The sequence below is a fragment of the Heteronotia binoei genome, chromosome 15 (genome assembly GCF_032191835.1).
Source record: "Heteronotia binoei isolate CCM8104 ecotype False Entrance Well chromosome 15, APGP_CSIRO_Hbin_v1, whole genome shotgun sequence".
Taxonomy (NCBI): domain Eukaryota; kingdom Metazoa; phylum Chordata; class Lepidosauria; order Squamata; family Gekkonidae; genus Heteronotia; species Heteronotia binoei.
Window position 1 is genome coordinate 27,898,362 of NC_083237.1, and position 19,259 is coordinate 27,917,620.

General features: G+C 41.6%; 1 protein-coding gene across 1 annotated transcript in view; it reads right to left on the reverse strand.

Moving 5' to 3' along the window:
- LOC132583339 (uncharacterized) overlaps positions 1-19,259 on the reverse strand; it is a 102,162-nt gene that overhangs the window by 65,081 nt on the left and 17,822 nt on the right. The window contains exons 4-6 of the mRNA XM_060255002.1: positions 17,637-17,741; positions 16,905-16,972; positions 2,283-2,376 (exon numbers count right to left, since the gene is read on the reverse strand). Coding sequence (XP_060110985.1) covers positions 2,283-2,376; positions 16,905-16,972; positions 17,637-17,741 — 267 coding nt within the window. The remainder of the gene's footprint in view (positions 1-2,282; positions 2,377-16,904; positions 16,973-17,636; positions 17,742-19,259) is intronic.

Consider the following 19,259-nt stretch of genomic DNA (forward strand, 5'->3'; position numbering starts at 1 on the left):
AATTCAAGAAATATCTGGGGACTTTGGGGGTGGAGCCAGGAGACTTTGGGGGTGGAGCCAAGGGACATTGAGGCGGAGCCAGGAGCAAGGGTGTGACAAGCATAATTGAACTGCAAGGGAGTTCTGGCCATCACATTTAAAGGAACAGCACATCTTTTAAAATGCCTTCCTTCCATAGGAAATAATGAAGGATAGGGGCACCTTATTTTGGGGCTCATAGAATTGGACCCCCTGGTCCAATCATTTTGAAACTTGGAGGGTATTTTGGGGAGAGGTGCTAAATGCTATACTGAAGCTTTGGTGCCTCTATCTCAAAATACAGGCCCCCCCCAGAGCCCCCAATACCCACAGATCAATTCCCCATTATTCCCTAGGGAATCTTTCTCCATAGGGAATAATTGCCCAGTAGACATTTCCCTCCCCCACCCCCACCCACTCCACTGCTTTCTGATGACCCTAAATAGGAGGGGAGGTCCTCCAAATCTGGGGATTGGCAACCCTCTCTCTCTCACACATACACACACACACTGGGTCTGGTTCCTCCACAACAACATCTGAAAAGAACAGGGACTAAGCTGCTCTCTGTCTCTCTCTCTCACACACACACACACTCAGTTGCTCTGAAACGAAAGCAAAACAAACCGAGGGACTGTGTAGCTGACCTTTCCCATGAAGTACTTCCTGCTCAACTTTAAAGGCACACAGACACACACATATTTTGGAACGGACCTGTTTGCAGGTTTCTAAACCTGCCCAAGATTTAGAGCCGCATGGTGGCTGAGGGGGTGGGACTTCTGCCACTGGCCAGCTGGCTGGGGGCAGGTGGGGGGAAGCCTGTAAAACCTACGAATCCCCCACTAGGACCTGGGGATTGGAAAGCCTACATCCCACCCACTTCCAGTGTGCCAAGCTTCCTACTTCTGCAGGCAGTCACCCTGGCCTCACCAGCTCTTCCTGCTGCAGCAGAGCAGAAGGGGAGGGAGAAGGGCATCCCTCTTGCTTCTGCAGCTGGGTTTCAAAGCCCCTTTCCCTCCTTTCCTGCTTAGCCGCAGCAAAAAGAAGGAAGCAGCAGCAAGAGCAAGCGAGGTCACCACCGCTTTCCCGTACATCCAGAGAGCCTGGGGAGGTCTTACTGGGAGGCATACTGGCTGCTGTGAGGAAGAAAAGTTGCTGAGAAGGGACAGGGGGAGAAAGGAAAAAGGAAGCACAGGTGGGGGTGAAAATCCCAGCAGGGAACTTGGACTCCTGGACAGCAGTTTGCAAAACACTCCTCTGTTCCATGCAGCAGAACTGGCCCCAGCAACCACATAAATGCAAGGAGAGCAGGGCCCGCCCCATAGGACAGCTGATTCTTCTAGGGGGAGGCTGCAGCAGGCTTTGAGGTGTGTGTGTGGGGGGGGGGGGGGTTGTTGTGCAATTGTGGCACTTGGCTCACAGAGAAGTGACCTGAATGCTGGGCTCGCAAGCAGGAATAGAGGTGGGCAGGCTCATCCATGGGACTTCTGCATGCAACTCCTTTGAAGACTCCTCCCACCCCAGTTTTTCTGCAGTCTGAGTACCCGGAGAGGAGGACAGAGCAGGGCACAGGGGCAAGGCTGCGCACTCTGCATGTGCTCAGAGGCTGCACATTCTTCACTCCCCCCCCAAAAAAATATATTGTCTAGCTTAAGTGCTGATTTCACTTCTCAGTTTCTCAGTAGAGGTCACCAATGAAGGTGACAAAAATAGTCTGTCCCAAATTCTGGTCTGAAGCCACTTTCAAATGGGTCCATGAAAACCAGTCTTTTCCAAGAATCCCTGGAGCTGGGAAGCAACACCCACCCAAGCACCTTGCCCAAGCATGGAAGATTAGAGACTGGCCAGAAGTTATTCAACATAGTGAAAAGAAGAGTTGTCCTGGGAGAACTTCTGGCCCCAACCTGAGGATGCCAACTTTAAGGAGAACCAGTCATCTGCAGCAGCTCTGTTGTGTCTTGCATTTCGGTCCCTGAATTTCCAACACAGCGTGACTACATGCGCTGAGGTGACCAGCGGGAAACCGCGGGTCACCTGACATAAGGGACAAATGCAATCCACCTATGAAGATCTGTGGCGGGAAATTTAACTAGTCAGGATTGGACCTGACCAGAAAGGGGGTTGTTGCGGGGAATGTATATAGTTGGGGACCCAGCCCCGCCATGTTGTCTTTGTGATGTATTAGCTAATAAAGCATGTTGACTGTTACTCATGTCCGAACCCAGTACATTACAAGCTCCATTCCTGTTTCCCCACAAGACACTTGCCTGACTGTCCTTGTATTGTTGCACTGTCTCTGTATTCGGCAACAGTTCTGTCAGCTTTTTTGTCAAAGGAGTCCAGATAATACCTGGTGAAATGCTAAGATTCAAAATGGAAATTAAAAAGGGACAGTGGTACCATGAAGCATCAACAAATATGTCCCCTAGTGAGTGAGTTTTGAAGAAGTGTCATGACAATCTTAAGAGTTCAGCACGCTGGATAAATTGATTCACCCCACAATCCTCAGCATGATTATTTATTTATACATCCTAGGAAAATACAGCATGAAATGCAGCCTCGGAGATTTAAGGGAACTGAATGGTTTGTTCAGGGCACAAGAAAAAGCAGTTGCAAAAATCTTTTTTTTTTTAAATCCCCTTTCTAAAGGACTCAGGGGTTAGTTGCACAAGCTGAGGGCCTGCAAGGAATCACTGTGGTGTGTGTGTGTGTGTACAACTAGGAAGTAATACCTCTGTCACCAAATCTCCTCCTCCAGGATTCTGTAAACTCTTACAGGGAAGACTTAAGTAGGTTGAGGTCTTTTTTCATTTTTCATTTTCCACTTCATTTTATTTGATTTATATCCCGCCCTACCCCACCAAAGTGGGCTCAGGGCGGCTCACAGCATAAAAATTCTAACAATAAAATTCAGAATTAAAATACAATAATAATTTACATAATTAAAACAACTAATATATTGATACATCAGTCAATGTCAGTATGCTATCTTATAGACTTCCTTCAGAGTATTTCAATGCCGGTCAGTTATAAGCCAACCGGAAGAGGACTGTCTTACAGGCCCTGCGGAACTGTCCAATGTCCCGCAGGGCCCTGACCTCTTCCGGTAACTGGTTCCACCAGCAAGGGGCTGTAATTGAGAAGGCCCTGTCTCTAGTTGACGTCAACCAGGCCTCCTTTGGCCCGGGGATTACAAGCAGATTTCGAGAGCCAGATCGCAGCACTCTCTGGGGGGCATATGGGAAGAGACGGTCCCTAAGGTAGGCAGGTCCTAGACCATATAGGGCTTTAAAGGTAATAACCAGCACCTTGTACCGAACTCGGTATATTATTGGCAGCCAGTGCAGTTTCCGGAGGCCCGGCTGAATGTGCTCCCATCTAGAGAGCCCTAATAACAGCTGAGCGGCGGCATTCTGCACTAGCTGCAACTTCTGGGTTTGGCACAGGGGCAGCCCCATGTAGAGGGCATTACAGTAACCCAACCTTGAGGTGACCGTTGCATGGATCACTGTTGCCAGATCGTCCTGCTCCAGGAAAGGAGCCAACTGCCTTGCCCGCCTAAGATGAAAAAATGCGGACTTGGCAGTGGCTGCTACTTGGGCCTCCATGATTAAGGCAGGCTCAAGTAGTACCCCCAAACTCTTGACCCTGTGCGCCATTGTCAGTGGCACACCGTCAAGAGCTGGTAGGGGAATTTCCCTTCCCGGACCACGGCGACTCAAGCAAAGGACCTCTGTCTTCGCTGGATTTAGTTTCAACCTACTCAGCCGATACAAAATGCTGCGCAGACTCGGAGGAAGGCAGACGCTTGTTTCTTCGCTCCTAAAAACGCTCCTAAAACGCTAAGTTGTTTTCAATCTTCTAACTTTTATCTTGCCTTGTTATAATTGTTTTTAAATAGTCTCATCTTATCACCTCTCTTTTAATTTTGGTGCAGCTGTTTCGTCTCTCCCAAGCTCTGGCTGTTTAATCAGTTAATAAGCTTCTCCTTTTGTTTTCTGACACAGAAGCTGCTGCAGCTAACGAACGACAGCTGATGTTTTATAAAGTTTTACAAAGTTTTACATTGTCCCTCAAAGACAGGGGGTTTTTTTCTTTTTCTTTTTTTTAGAGTCTTTTAACTTGAACTGTGACTTTAACTGAAGGTTGAAATTAAGTCAACTCCTGTAAAGCAACATGGCGGAGTGCAGTCGACTACAGCGTTGGTTCTGACAAATTTGGCTTTTAAAGACATTTCACGATATTCTTAGCAGATGTTGTGGCTTTTATCTGTAATTTTTAAGATATCAATTGTTTGGTATTTGTTTTATTTATTTATTATCAGAACAGTGCCAATTACCATCCAACAGAACCCCCTTAATGGCATCGGGCAAGCGGCCAAGAGAAATGGAGGAGGAATCTGCTTCTTTGCCAGTTTGCAAACAGCTTAGGATAGAGGACTTTTTTACCTTAAACAACAAGTCCAAATCTGCTCTGCCGTCATTTGCTGTCGAAACATCAAATCGCTTTTCCTCTCTAGAGGACATGTTGGAGCCAGCAGAAAAGGAGGAACTGACTAGTGAACTGACTAATGGAGGAGAAGATGGAAGAGAAGCTTGTCCTGTGGGCCAGCCCTTTTGCAACACTAATGAAGCTCTGAATGATAACATACCTTGCCAATTAAGTGACAAACAATCAAATAGGCATGCGGAGGGGCTGGAGTTGCTAGCACAGCAAACAACCCTGGTGGCAGAAGCCTTACAGACAATTTTTACTTACTTACGAGAAATAGTATCCTTGATAAAGGAGAGGGGTGGAGATTATGCAAAAGAAAATAAAGAACAGGCACAGGAGGGGAATAAAGCAAACGTTGTTAAGAAAAGAGGTCCAATAGGTACTGGGATTAAAGCTACTTCGACATCAAAGAAACCAAAGGTTGTTAAAGAAAATTTATTTTCATTGGTATACAATCCAAAAAGTATTGTTGTAAATATTTTCCCATTGCAAGGGAGATTTATCGATTGGAGCGCCAAATGGAAAGCAAAAGGACATTTAGCCAACTTACTTGGGATAGCTCCCCCTTTGGTTGACCTCATACAGATGGAAAGGCTGCCAGGTCCTATAAGATTTGAACGCTTTTTGCTTCATTTTAATACAGACAAAATTCCCTCGTACTTGTTTGCTTATGCCAACAGATATGCGGCGCTAGGGATTAGATTACAAAGACATTTCAAAAATGCTATAATTTTGAAAATAGTTGCAAAAACAAAAGATGTTGGTTCTAAGAAGGACTATAAAAAACAGTCGCTGCTCTGTAGCAAATCTTCATTCAGTCTCCATCTTCTCAGTTTTTTGGACAATTTTGTAATCCACATTATTGGGTTATGGTCAGCTCCAATTTTAGGTAGGATCTCTATCTTCCTTGTTATAAGGCCTAAATCTCTGGTTCCCCACAGCATGTCAATTCTAGAAAAAGTCTTATGTCTTGCAGAAAAAAAAGTATAGTCTCTCACTTCAGGATTAAACTTTCTCCATATATCTTCCAAATTTTCTTGTTTAACTAATTCAAAAAAAGACTTTGGCAATTTCCCTTCTTTCCCATCATTTTTTTCCCCTCCGGATCTATCCAGTGAATTCTGAACTGTTCCATTAAAATCTCCCATTAAGAGTATTTGATCATAAGTCAACTCATCTAACTGTTGTGTAATGTCTTTAAAAAAAGCATCTTTTGCACCGTTAGGTGCATATAGTCCCAATAACAGCGTTTTTTTCCCATTTGATGTTATCTCCACTGCTGCAAATCTTCCATCTTTATCTTTAAACACCAATTTTGGCTCCAAATCTTGTTTAATATAAAAAAACTACTCCCCTTTTTTTCTGTTCAGCTAACGAAAAAAATTCCCTTCCCAGTTGTTTGTTCCATAAAAATTTATAATCCTTTTGTTTGATGTGAACTTCTTGCAAACAAATTATATTACAATTTTGCTTCTTGATCCAATGAAAAGTTGCTCTTCTTTTTTGTGGTGGATTTAGTCCATTAACATTCCAAGACAATAATTTGTAATCCATCATGGTGCAAATTCTTTATTTTCTTCAAAAAATCTCCTCAACTCTCGGGCATTTGTAATTGTGACTCTCTTCCCCTGAAGTTCAAAGCTCAAACCCTCGGGGATTATCCATCTGTACCTTGTGCCATTGTCTTTCAATTTTTCTGTCAACTTTTTGTATGTTCATTTGTCATTTATCACTTGTTTAGGTAGCTCCTTCATAATTCTCACTCTGCTACCTCTTACTATCAATGACTCTTCAAAGTTTTTCTTCATGATCCTTCCCACCATTTCCTTTGTCATAAATCTTACAACAACATCTCTTGGTAAATTATTTTTTTTGGCAAAAAGCAATTAACTCTATACATGTGATCATACATGCTGTTAGTCTTATCAGGGTCTTCATCTAAGAATTCTGCAATTATGTTTATTATATATCCTTTCAGATCACCGTTCTCTTCCTCAGGTACTCCTCTCAAACGTATCTGATTTTCCATTAATTTGCAGTCGTGGATAGTCACTTTTTCTTGAACTTTCAACAAGGTGGTGTCATGTATTTTAACTTTCTCTTCCACCTCCTGCACTTTCTTAGCTGTTTCCCCAATTCTCTCTTTGAGCTCATCCACTTCCTTTTTAATCACTGTGACAAGTTCTTCCTTCATTTCTTCCATCATTTTCTTAACTCCTTTCATAATTCTGGCTTCCATAGCCTCCATTTGGTCCTGCATTTTTTCTAATGAAAGGGCCCTTGTTCGGGGCTGCCTGGGCTCAGACATTTAAGCCAAAGACAAAGGAATAAAAATACCAAAAATTTCCGTTTCACCAATCTCAGGTTTAACTACCAAGTTCAAAAGGTCTAAATTTTCTCTCTTAGTTAAACTTTATTCTGTTTTCTTCTGAGCTTCCCAGGCCCAGATATAAATTTTTAAAGATTTTTTTCTCCTTTAAAAAATGACAAAATTTTTGACCTCACCAATCTGAAATCTGACAGTCAGGTTCAATAGAGTAGGGCTTGCCCTTTCCAGCAAGCCCAATTTCGCTGGTTTCTGAGCCCCCTAGGCCGAGTTATTTATCTAAAAAGTCTTCAAAAATTCCAAAATGGCGGCCGCGATTTTTTGTCCTTTAAAAAAAAAAAAATTCCTTTTAAAATCACCCCAGGAGCCCACCAATAATATAGTCAATAGTTCTTGTCTTCTTACCCTTTTTCCAGTTGATTCTGTCAATTTTAAAGTCTCAAATCTTTTTAAAAACAATGTTTTAAATTGGACCTCCCAGCAATGGCTGCCGATGTTTCTCTATGGTATAGAGTAGGCTTTTTTCTTTACTGCTTCCTGTCTCTGTCACCATCAACTCTCATGGAAATCTCACGATACTTGACGCACTTCCTGTCTTGCTCAGAAGAATTGCTCCAATATATCCCAGTGCAGCGTGGCTGTTTACATTCCAAGAAACCGCAAGGTAGACTAAACAATAATCTCTTTTCAGTTTTTAACTGTTTTTAGCACTGTCCTTTATATTAAAACAATCCAAACTTCAGCCTTTCCTTCTTCTACTTGCAAGCTTTATATTTTTTTCCTTTTTCCCACCTTTAATATGTCCCTTTAGTCTATAAATAGTTCCGGAGTGAAAAGAGAGCTTCTGTACCTTTTTCTCCACTTATCCAAGTTCCACTGGTCTTCCACAGCTTTAGTTGTTTATAAATGTCCCAGAAGGTTAGGATCCTGACGAGCTTATGCCAAATCAATGACTCTGAAAGTCTTGCAGATGATGACTATGCAAACTTCTGAGACTCCTCAAAGCCTCAAAGAAACCCCCTACAGGGCTTCTTTTCAGCCAAGGTAAATCTCTTTCCAAAGTTTCTGTGCAAGTCTTGGACCTTTCTCTCACTGAGAAAGGTAGGCAGTGGGCTTAATTTGCCCTCCACTACCCCGAACAAAACTTTCAGCCTGCTCCCATTACGAGAGACAACTCAGCTCAGCATTTTCCTTCCCCGGAAGTCTTCTAGGAAAAGAAACTAAGGAATTTTTCCAAGTAAATGACAAAGAAGATATTGACTTCCAGATGGTCTGGGACGCTTATAAAGCAGTAATGAGAGGGTTGTTGATTACTTTGAACAATAAAGATAAAAGGGAAAAAGAAAAACAACTATTGGACATTCAAAATGAAATAAAGAAAAAAGAAGGAGAGTTGAGGAAAAGACCAGGAAAAAAGAAAATTCTAAGGGAAATTTCAATATTACAAATTCAACTAAGACATTTGTTAAGCAAAGAAGTGGAATGGAATCTGAAAAGGCTTCAGCAGAAATCGTTTGAAGGAGCAAATAAGACGGGGAAATATTTGGCGTGGCAACTGAAGAAAAAGAGGGAAAATAAAATAATTAGTAGAATTGTGACAGATGAAAGAGAGGTAGTTACTCAAGAGGGAATAAAAAGAGAATTTTTTAAGTATTATGCCAAGTTGTTTAAAGGTGCTGAAGTAAAGAGAGAAAAGATAGACGAATATCTACAAAAAATAAAAATTGAGCCCTTAACTGAAAATATGAGAAAAGTTTTGAACGACCCAATTGAAAAAGTAGAAATTGAAGCAGCAATCAACGCGATGAAAAATGATAAAGCTCCCGGGCCAGATGGCTACACAGCTAAATACTTTAAAATTTTTAAGGATGAATTAATACCAAAATTACAGAAGCTGATGAATGTAATAAGAACTAAAGGGAATGTACCAAATACATGGAAAGAAGCTGTTATTTCTTTGATACCCAAAGAAGAAAGAGACGTCACAAGTGTGAAAAATTATAGACCAATTTCGCTTTTGAACAATGATTATAAAATATTTACAAGAATTCTGGCAGAACGACTTAAGCAATATCTGATAAATTTTATAAAGGAAGATCAAGCTGGTTTTCTTCCTAAAAGACAAATAAAAGACAATATTAGAACTGTTGTAAATATTGTAGAATATTATGAAAGACACCCAGAAAAAGAAGTAGCATTATTCTTTGCGGATGCAGAGAAAGCATTTGACAATTTAAACTGGGACTTTATGTTTGCAGTGATGGAAAAAATGGAGCTTGGAGAAAGTTTTATAAGAATGATAAAGGCAATATATTCTGAACAAAGGGCAAGGTTGTGCATTAATGCAGATCTTACAGATGAAATGAAAATCAGCAAAGGTACTAGACAAGGCTGCCCGCTTTCGCCATTGCTGTTCATAATGACTCTTGAAATTTTACTGATGCAGATTCAAGAAGAAAAAGATCTAGAAGGATTACAAATAAAAGGCTATACCTATAAGTACAGAGCATTTGCTGATGATATAATGTTTATAAATGAAAATCCCATACAAGCTACACCTTTGTTATTAACGAGAATACAAGAGTTTGGGGAGTTGGCGGGACTTTATATAAATAAAGAAAAATCAAAAATTTTGTGCAAGAATATGCAGATAAATAGACAACAAGAATTACAAAGACTAACGGGTTGTGAAGTTGCCTCTAAGGTTAAATACCTAGGGGTAGAGATAACAATGAAAAATATTGATTTGTTCAGGAACAATTATGAAAAACTATGGCGTAAAATAGAAGAAGATATGTTAAAGTGGAACAAGCTCAACTTGTCCTTGTTGGGTAGAATAGCTGCAATAAAAATGAATATTTTACCAAAGATTATGTATTTGTTTCAAACCATCCCTATTGTGAAAGATGCTAAACAGTTTGATAAATGGCGAAGGAAAATTTCGGAATTTGTGTGGGCCGGGAAGAAACCAAGAATTAAAATGAAAGTCTTGACAGATGCAAGAGAGAGAGGTGGATTCCAATTACCAGATTTGAAACTGTATCATGAAGCAATTTGTTTAGTATGGATGAAAGAATGGATAACGCTGTTAAATAAAAAACTTTTAGTGTTGGAAGGCCATGGAAAAAAATTCGGCTGGCATGCATATTTGTATTACGGAAAAAAGAAGATGGATGGTCTTTTCTCTCACCATTATATAAGAAGTAATCTATTAAATGTGTGGATAAAGTATAAGAAATATGGTGATGAGAGGAGACCTTTGTGGATAGTGCCAGCTGAAGTGATAAAGTTAACAGCTAAAACAGTTAATGAAAAACAGCTATCATATAACCAGTTACTAAAAATACAAAGTGGGAAAATAGAACTGAAAACTGCAGAAGAACTGAGTTATAAATATGATTGGTTTCAAATGCAACAAATAAAAAGCTTGATGGAGAATGATATTAAAGCCGAAGGAATAAGGAAAGAACAAACAGAAATGGAAAGAGTTCTGCTTGGAGACAATGAGAAATTAATCTCAAAAGTATACAAATTACTTTTACAATGGTCTACAGAAGATGAAGTAGTGAAATCTCAAATGATAAAATGGGCAATTAATGTAAATCAAGAAATAAAGATGGAATCTTGGGAGTATCTGTGGAAGAACTCTATGAAACTCGCAACATGTCATAGTATTAAAGAAAACTGTTTTAAGATGATGTATAGATGGTATATGACTCCAAAAAAATAGCAAAGATGAATAACAAGATGCCAGATAGGTGTTGGAAATGTAAAAAGCATGAAGGTTCTTTCTACCATATGTGGTGGACTTGTGAAAGGGCTAAAATGTTTTGGCAGATGATTCAGCAAGAGATCTCTAAGATTCTGGGATATGAATTCAACAAAGAGGCAGAGACTTTTCTGCTGGGATTACAAATGGAAAAATTTCCAAAAGAAGATAGAACTTTAATATGGTACTTGCTCTCAGCTGCTAGGACATTGTATGCGCAGTTATGGAAGCAAGAAAAAATACCAGAAAAATGGGACTGGATTACAAAAGTTATGTCATGGAGTGAAATGGACAAATTAACAAGAAAACTAAGAGACTATGATTTAGAACTTTTTAATGCGGAGTGGAAGAAATTCAGAAGATACGTAGAGAAAGAGTGGAAAATAAAAGGACATTGGACAATTTTTGATGATTAAGATTTTTATAGTTTAAAGGTACCTTTAATATTTGTTTTTTTTAAAAAAAATAACACTGGCGGGGGTCAAGTAACGGAGGGAGGGGTGGGAGGAAAGTAAGATATGGGGTAGAACGATTTTTTTTTAATTTTAAGCTCTTTATAAGTTGTAGATATAATTCTGCTACCACATGTTACTAATAAATTTGTTTATACTCAAAAAACAGTCGCTGGTGGCAGAACTGGAATCTACCAACACTGTATTGATCTTAGATCAACCAACTCCTTCTAATTTACCCCCTCCTTTGCTGGAATCAGCTCTGAAGCCCTCTATTACCTCCATTAACTTAGACAAAGAGGCACCACTAACAGGAGATATTGGGATCGGACAGAAAAATCTGGATTCCAGTTGGCCAGAGGAGGAACTCGAGAAACAACTACTTGCAAAATTTACATTGTTACAAGACTGTGAGCAAGAGTCCTTGATAGACCGTTTTGAACAATTGACATCTACCCTGAAGGGTCTCAGAGGTTCTACTGATTGTAGGGAGATGGAAATAGAGGGAAGTACTAATGCCTGTGAGCTGAGGAAGAGTGAAGGTGAAGGGACCCATTCTGCAGAGGAGGCCCATCATTTCCCATTAGAACCAACTATAATAATTAACAAAGGAAAGCATAATTCCAACCTGATTGTGGCAGCTGATGACCCTGAAATATGCGAAATAAGGGATGTCCCCCATGCACCTGATGGAGGAAAATGCAAATGACTGTCCTCAATGCAAGACATGGGGATCACCAACAAACCTGTTGAAATTTTGTCATGGAACGTGGCGGGATGGCTAAGATGTCTTCATTCGTACATAGAGGTTCCTTTTTTCCAGAGAGACTTTGATATTATTTTATTGCAGGAAACGTGGATGGCAGAAACTCTTTTGCTGGACGGTTATTCCTCCTATAGTTTACCAGCAGTTCCAGGAAAAGGTCCAGGGAGGTTAAGAGGAGGCTTGGGCATTTTTATTTCCAATGCCCTTAAGGTTCAATGTGTGTTGAAACCCTCACTGTCCCATTTAGCTATGGCTATATTGGTGAGATGGGATAGGGGAATCCTGATTATTATAAATGTATACCTCCCACCTCTAACAAAACAGACATCTATAGAAGAAAACTGGGCGTCACTAGACCAATTTATAATAAATCTTTCCCTGGAACACCCGGAAGCTCAAATCTTACTGGCAGGGGATTTCAATGCCTGTATGGGAATGAATGATGCCTTCTTAGCAAATAAATTCCCTACTAAATGAGCAGAAACAAGGCCAGAATGGACTTCCCTTCACAAGAGATTTTAAAGATTGTAAGGCAAACTTTGCCGGCCTATGTTTAGCTAAATTAGCAGGAAGAAGAGAGTTCCATATCCTAAATGGGGCATTCTATGGCGATCATCCAGGCGAATATACTTTTATGTCTGGGAATAGAATGAGCACTATTGATTATATGTTGGTATGCAATTCTCTATTACCTCTGATTAAAAATTTCCAAGTACTCCCATACTTGGAGGGTGACCATCTACCTCTATGTCTGCAGATAGCTCTCCCATTAAATCCTAACCAAAATGAGGTATGTTATACAACAAGGATAGGAATTATGGGGAAAAGAGTAAGGTGGGGTGGGGAATTGGATAAAAAAGTGAAAGAAATCTTAACTCCAGAAAATTTGCAGAAGCATGTGTTAGTGTTCACAGCTTTAGAGGAAAACCAAGACCCGTTAATAGTTTACCAAGATATAATCCAGGAGATTTACTCTATTATGACTGTGCCAGCAGGGAATAGATTACATCAGCATTATAGGAAAACAAAACGTTGGTTTGATTCTGAATGTGTCCAAGCAAAAAAAGAACTAAATCGTTTGTATCATCTTGCTATGAGAAGTAGCATAGAAAAAAGGGTAGAGACACAAAGTGCCCTAGCGAGCCATAAAAAAACCTATAAAGGCATTATTCAAAGGAAGAAGAAAGAGTATACTCGGAAACTATGGGAGGAACTTATACAGGCTGTAAAACTAAAAAATTCTGTGCTTTTTTGGAAATTAACAAAGATTGGGGGGTTTAAGATAGCCTCTCCCCTGGACATGTTTATTCCGGCGGAAACATGGACTGTTTTCTTCCAGAATTTATATGATGACAATGTCCAACCCTCTTTTCCAGGTAACATAGAGAACTTCCCTCAGTGGCCACCAGTTAGTATGCAAGAAATAAAAGCCCATATAATGCAACTGGAAAATAGGAAGGCTCCAGGTATAGATGGCATACCAGCTGAGATGCTTAAAGAGAATGTAAATTGGTGGGCACAATTTCTGGCATCTTTTTTCACTTATGTTGATCAAACAGGCCGAATCCCAAAGCAGTGGGGGACAGCTATAGTTGTCCCTATTTTTAAAAAAGGCAATCGAAATAATCCCGCCAATTATAGGCCCATAAGTCTTTTAAATATAATAAGTAAGATCTATACAAGACATCTTTTAGAAAAACTAGAAATATGGATGGAACAAGAAAAAATTATTCCCCTGGAACAGGCTGGATTTAGGAAAGAAAGGTCGACAATCGAGCACTGCCTGATATTGCAACAGCTAATTGGGAAGTACTCTGCCAGAGGTACAACTGCTCTATATGCTGCTTTTATTGATTTAAAGGCAGCATTTGATTCCATTTCAAGGCAACGATTGTGGCAAAAACTAGCGGCTTCTAATATTGATAAAAGGCTGCTATTTCTTATTCGTGGACTCCATGAAGAATCATTTCTTAGAGTGAGATGTAATATGCAGGGATTACTTACAGAACCAATAAAAACTCAGAAGGGTGTAAAACAGGGTTGCCTTTTGGCCCCCATCCTATTTAACTACTATATCAGTGATATGGTGGAACATATGACTGATACTAAATTTCACCCCCCAAAGCTGGCTCTTCGCCATCTTCCAGTACTGCTATATGCAGACGATGTGGTACTGTTATCTAGAACACCTATTGGGTTGCGGAGAGCATTAGACAGCTTTGTTAAGTACTGCGAAAATGAACGGTTGGTAATAAACTTTGAAAAAACAAAAGTGATGGCATTTGGCAAAAAAGCCAAGAAGAGGTATTGGACTATGAAAGGGAAGAAAATAGAACAAGTAACAAAATTTACTTATTTGGGAATGGTGATTCAGAATACAGGTGCCTATACTGAACATTGTAATATGAGGGTGGAGAAAGCTGAGAAAACAATGTACGCTATCCTGAGATTTTTTCGCTCTAAGGGGGCCTTCTATGTTCCGGCAGCACTGAAACTGTTCCAATACAAAGTGTTAACACAATTGCTCTATGGTATTAACCTGGGCATTTCGGCTAAAAAACTGAAGGCTCTCGAGAAAGTGCAGTCTAAATTTCTTTGTAACGTTTTGCAGCTTCCGCCAGGTGTGTCAAATGCCCTTTTGCGTTTAGAAACTGGGCAAATGAGAATTGAGGCCAGAATTATGTTATCTTCGGCATGTCAATGGCTAAGGATCCATAAAAACAAAAAAGGCCTCTTCCCTTTAATAACTCAAGACCCCTATAGGCCAAGGTGGCTGCAATTGGTCAGAAGCAACTTAGAAAGTATAGGATTCTCACTTGAAAACCTCTTGGCGCAGAGCTATGCCAAAGCAAAAAGTATTATCAAACAAAGAATCTGCGATATAGAGAGACAAAGGGATCTAGAACAGGCCCCCTCTTTTTTAGCAGCTACTGAGACCAAATATGTTATGAGGACGGCCAAGTACTTTTTTTATTTGGAGGTACCAGCCCACAGAAGAGCCTTTACGTTGGCTCGATGCACAGCCATGCCCTCAAAGGTGCTAGAAGGGAAATATAGAAAAGTCCCGTATGAAGACCGACGCTGTCCTTGTGCTATGGGAGAGGTGGAGTCGATGACTCATATGTTTTTTCGATGCCCTTTCCACCAGGTACAGAGGGATAGGTTTGTCTCCCCGTTTGTAGTTAAACCAATGGCAGACGCGGATGAGGCATGTTTGGAGAAACTTTTGGTGGATGCAAGTCCAACTATCTCTAGACAGATAGCCAAATTTTGCCATTATCTTGTGAAGTTCCATACTAAGAAACAAGAAACTGCATGTCTTGTATGATCTCTTGGAATTTTAGTTTATAAATGTTTTTATATACTCTGATTTAAAGGATTTATATAAATTGGAACTGACTTGAATTTTAAAATTGGTTCAATTATATTTTAGTTATCTTGGATTGTATAGGTGGGGAAATGTTTATGTATTTTATTGTATTTTATGTTTTTTTAGGAGGGTATTTTATACTATCTTAGGTATTTTAGGAGGGTTTTATATGATGTGAACCTACTCAGCCTGAGCCATCTAACCACAGCTTGTAATGCCAGGTCCAGGTTTTCTGGGACACAGTCAGGCCGGCTGTCCATGAGTAGATAGAGCTGGGTGTCATCAGCATACTGGTGGCAACCCAGCCCATACCTCCGGGCAATCTGGGCAAGGGGGCGCATGTAGATGTTAAACAACATTGGGGAAAGAACTGCCCCCTGAGGCACCCCACAATCAAGCGTGCGCCTCCAGGACAACTCACCCCCAATCACCACCCTTTGTCCCCGACCATCAAGGAACGAGGAGAGCCATTGTAGAGCCAACCCTGAATCCCCGCGTCGGCGAGATGGCAAATCAGCAGCTGATGGTCGACCGTATCAAACGCTGCTGATAGGTCTAACAACACCAGCACTGCTGAGCCGCCTCGATCCAGATGCCGCTGGAGATCATCCATCAGAGTGACCAGCACTGTCTCCGTCCCATGACCCGGATGAAAGCCAGACTGATGGGGGTCGAGAACGGAAGCATCCTCCAGAAAACTCTGCAACTGCCACGCCACTGCCCTCTCAATGAGTTTACTCAAAAAGGGTAAATTCGAGACCGGCCGATAGTGTGCCAATTCAGCCGGATCTAACGTTGGTTTTTTCAGTAGAGGTCTTCTTCCCACCTCCCTCCATTTTCTTCCTTTACTGACGCTAAGCTGCTCTTTACATTGTGGGCTTCCTGGAGTAGGTTTGGTTCAGCCGGCCTTTCCCCTCGGTCTCTCTTTTTTTTAGTTACTTGACAAAATGTTACTTTCCTGCACACCTGGGAGAGACTTGTTAATATGCAGACACCCCCCTACACACACATACACACACACCTCCTCTATCTGCAGGTGCACTGGTTTTGGTGCTTTGGTGGCATCTAAGGTGGCCAATGTCAAAGGTGGCACCTGGAGATCTCCCACTGTTATACATGATCTCCAGATGACCAGGAACTGTTCCCCTGTAGAAAATGACTGCTTTAGAGGATGAAACCTATTGAAGTCCCTCCCCCTCACAGGCTCCACTCCCAAAATCTCCAGGATTACCCAACCCAGAGCTGGCCACCTTAGTGCTATTATATATGCTAGTAAACATTATTATATTAAACATACCTCCTATGCAAAGCCTCAAGGAAAACAAAATTATTCCAGTAGATTGAAAAATAATGGAATTCATTTCCTATGTTATAATTCTAGAAGATATCCTATTTTGTGCCTAGTCTATTTTTGTGTTTTTATGTTTGTAGGGAACAACATTGGAAAATAAATAAATTTTCCTATAATAAAGAAGTTTGTACAACTTATACCTTCTCCAAAAAACTAACCCAGCTCAGTTGTCTGGATATTAGACTCTTTCAACACCAGTTAACTGTTATTATGTTCTCCCCCTATTATCTCTTTAATAGCAATTTTTTTCCCTGTACGATCCTGACCTTGCGGTATGGGGGACCTGTTTTTCATTTCCTGGAAGTATTCTGCAAGGGACACTGTTTATTGAGGGTTCTGTAGGGATCATAATCACTTTTACCTGTTGACTCGTACTCCGTATTTGCTTTCATCGATGGCCAGGGCTTTGGCCATAGAAATCAAAGCACCCTGCAAGAGAAATTTACAACAAGCAGGGTTGCCAACTGACCTGAAATGACTTGGCTTCCTTCTCTTACACTATGATGTGCATTAAGAGAAGGTTTTTTTTAAAAAAAATGATACAGACATAAATAATGCCTACAATTCATGTTGCAACTCAGCTTCTATTAAGGGACAAGCCATCTTTCTCAAGGCTGTTGGCAACCCTTGGTAAAGACACAGTACAGAGGACACCGATGTAGAGTGTCTTACTGTAGTCTAGATCTTGGCAACCCTAATGAAGACAGGAGTGGGGGGTGGGTGGGCCAGACCTTCTCATCTTTGAATGTTTTCAGTATCTGAGTTGTCACCATTCACCAAAAAGATCTTTTCCCTCTGGACAAGAGAAACAGAGCTGATAATAAGAAAGCAAAGAGATGTTACAGGTTTTAGACTCATCTATGGAAATTGACAAGTGACCTGAAAAATACCAGCCTGGCCTTCTCCTTTGCCTTTAAAGAGCAACTTGATCTACAAGAGCGCTCAGGGGGAGTTTTTCAAAGCACAGAGAGTGGCGACCCAATCACTGGTCACCTCCATGCTGTGCAAACCTTCATCTGCCAGTCAAGCTGCTATTAAAAGCTCAAGAGCAGAAGCATTTTTTTAAAGGATTTTGTCCTTGGTTCAAGATTACCTTGCTTGAGGCATATGACACGCTATGCTGAGTCCCAAAGACACCAACAATACTGGCCACGTTGATGATGTTTCCTTTTGTCTCCCGTAAGTAAGGCAGTGCATACTGTACACAAAAGAAAAACAGAAACAGGGTGCTGGATCTCAAAAGAGAAACTCATAACGCTGCTGTAGCTTAGAATTGTCCTTTGGCATAGGCCTTTCTCCAGTGGTCCCAGGAGTGGGCCAGTCCTCACTCTTGGGATCATAGCTCCTCCTCTTCTATCGCAGGGCTTAACAAACTTGACCCGAAGGGGAGGCGCTTGATCCTCAGAAGTCAGTTTGTTTAGCCCTGCAATCGAAGCAGGACGTGCTTTAGAGCCCTTTGAGGCTCTTGATCCGAAATTTTAAAAAAGAAAGAAAGAAAGAAAGAAAGAAAGAAAGAAAGAAAGAAAGAAAGAAAGAAAGAAAGAAAGAAAGAAAGAAAGAAAGAAAGAAAGAAAGTTAGTTCAATGATTAATTACCTGATTTCAGTGGCAAAGGAATCTCCTGGCAAGGGAGAAAAGTCCAGCCGCTGTTTTTTCTTCGAGGGAGCAATCCCTCCCGCACTGAAAGAGAGCGCCTGATTAGCCTCACACCATCGGCACGCGTTCGCGCCCTTTCATCTTCCGGCCTCCTCCCAGCTTGGCAGGCGTGCCTGGGGCTGTAAACCGATCTTCCCCTTCAGCTCCCAGCAAAGGCACTCCGGCAACCCCGGGGGCCTGTGGAGCAGCAAATCGAAGGGAAGGCTCAGAGGGGAGCCAGACAAAGGGAGAGGACTCGTGAGTTTCATGCTGCCCTCCCGAAGCACCGCAGACAGCGCGATCGGTGCGATAGTTCCTGGAAGGGAAAACAAAGTTGCGGTAAGCCTGGCAAAAAGTGGGGGGGAACCCTGGAGGGTCCCTAGGGGGAGAGGAGGTCTTTAGACCTTACCCAAGCCCCTTGCTTTCCCGCGGCTCAAGCTGATGGGGGTTGAAGGTCTCTGGGTTTCAGACGTCTTTTTCTCAGCCTCCCCCCCCCCACTCCACCCCTCACTCCCTTCTTTCCTGCTGTCTTTCCAGTTTACTCCTGCATTCAGGAGGGGTGGCTCTATCTAATATGGCCCCTGGGAAAGGGAAAGGGAGTTAAAACCAGGTTAATGCTGGTGGGGGGGGGAGGTTTTTTGGCGGGAATGGAAGCCATTTTGCAAATGCTTCTTGTGTTCTATAGGGCCACTCATTCTAAGATGGCCGCCTCCACCAAATTTCCCATGGGAGCAATGTTGGAGGAGGGAACATGTGAGTTGGAGTTGGCTGATTCCCCCAGCACAGGAAGAGGGGACAGAAGATCATCAGACTGATACCTCAGCAGATGAAACTAAGTCTAATCTTCTTGCTTGGATTCAAGAGCTGGTCAAAAAAGAGGTTCAGGCAGCCTCTGCGGCCACCCCAACTCCTTCACTTAAGAGGGCAGCCAAACAGAAACACAGGGAGGTAGATAAGGAAAAGGAAAATTTTCCCATAAGGCCTCCCAAGCGCAGTAGGTTTGAGTTGCATCCCGTGTCCTCTGATCAAGAAGAAGAGGACTCTGACTTGTCTGATGGCTCTTCGTCACCAGATACTGGGGA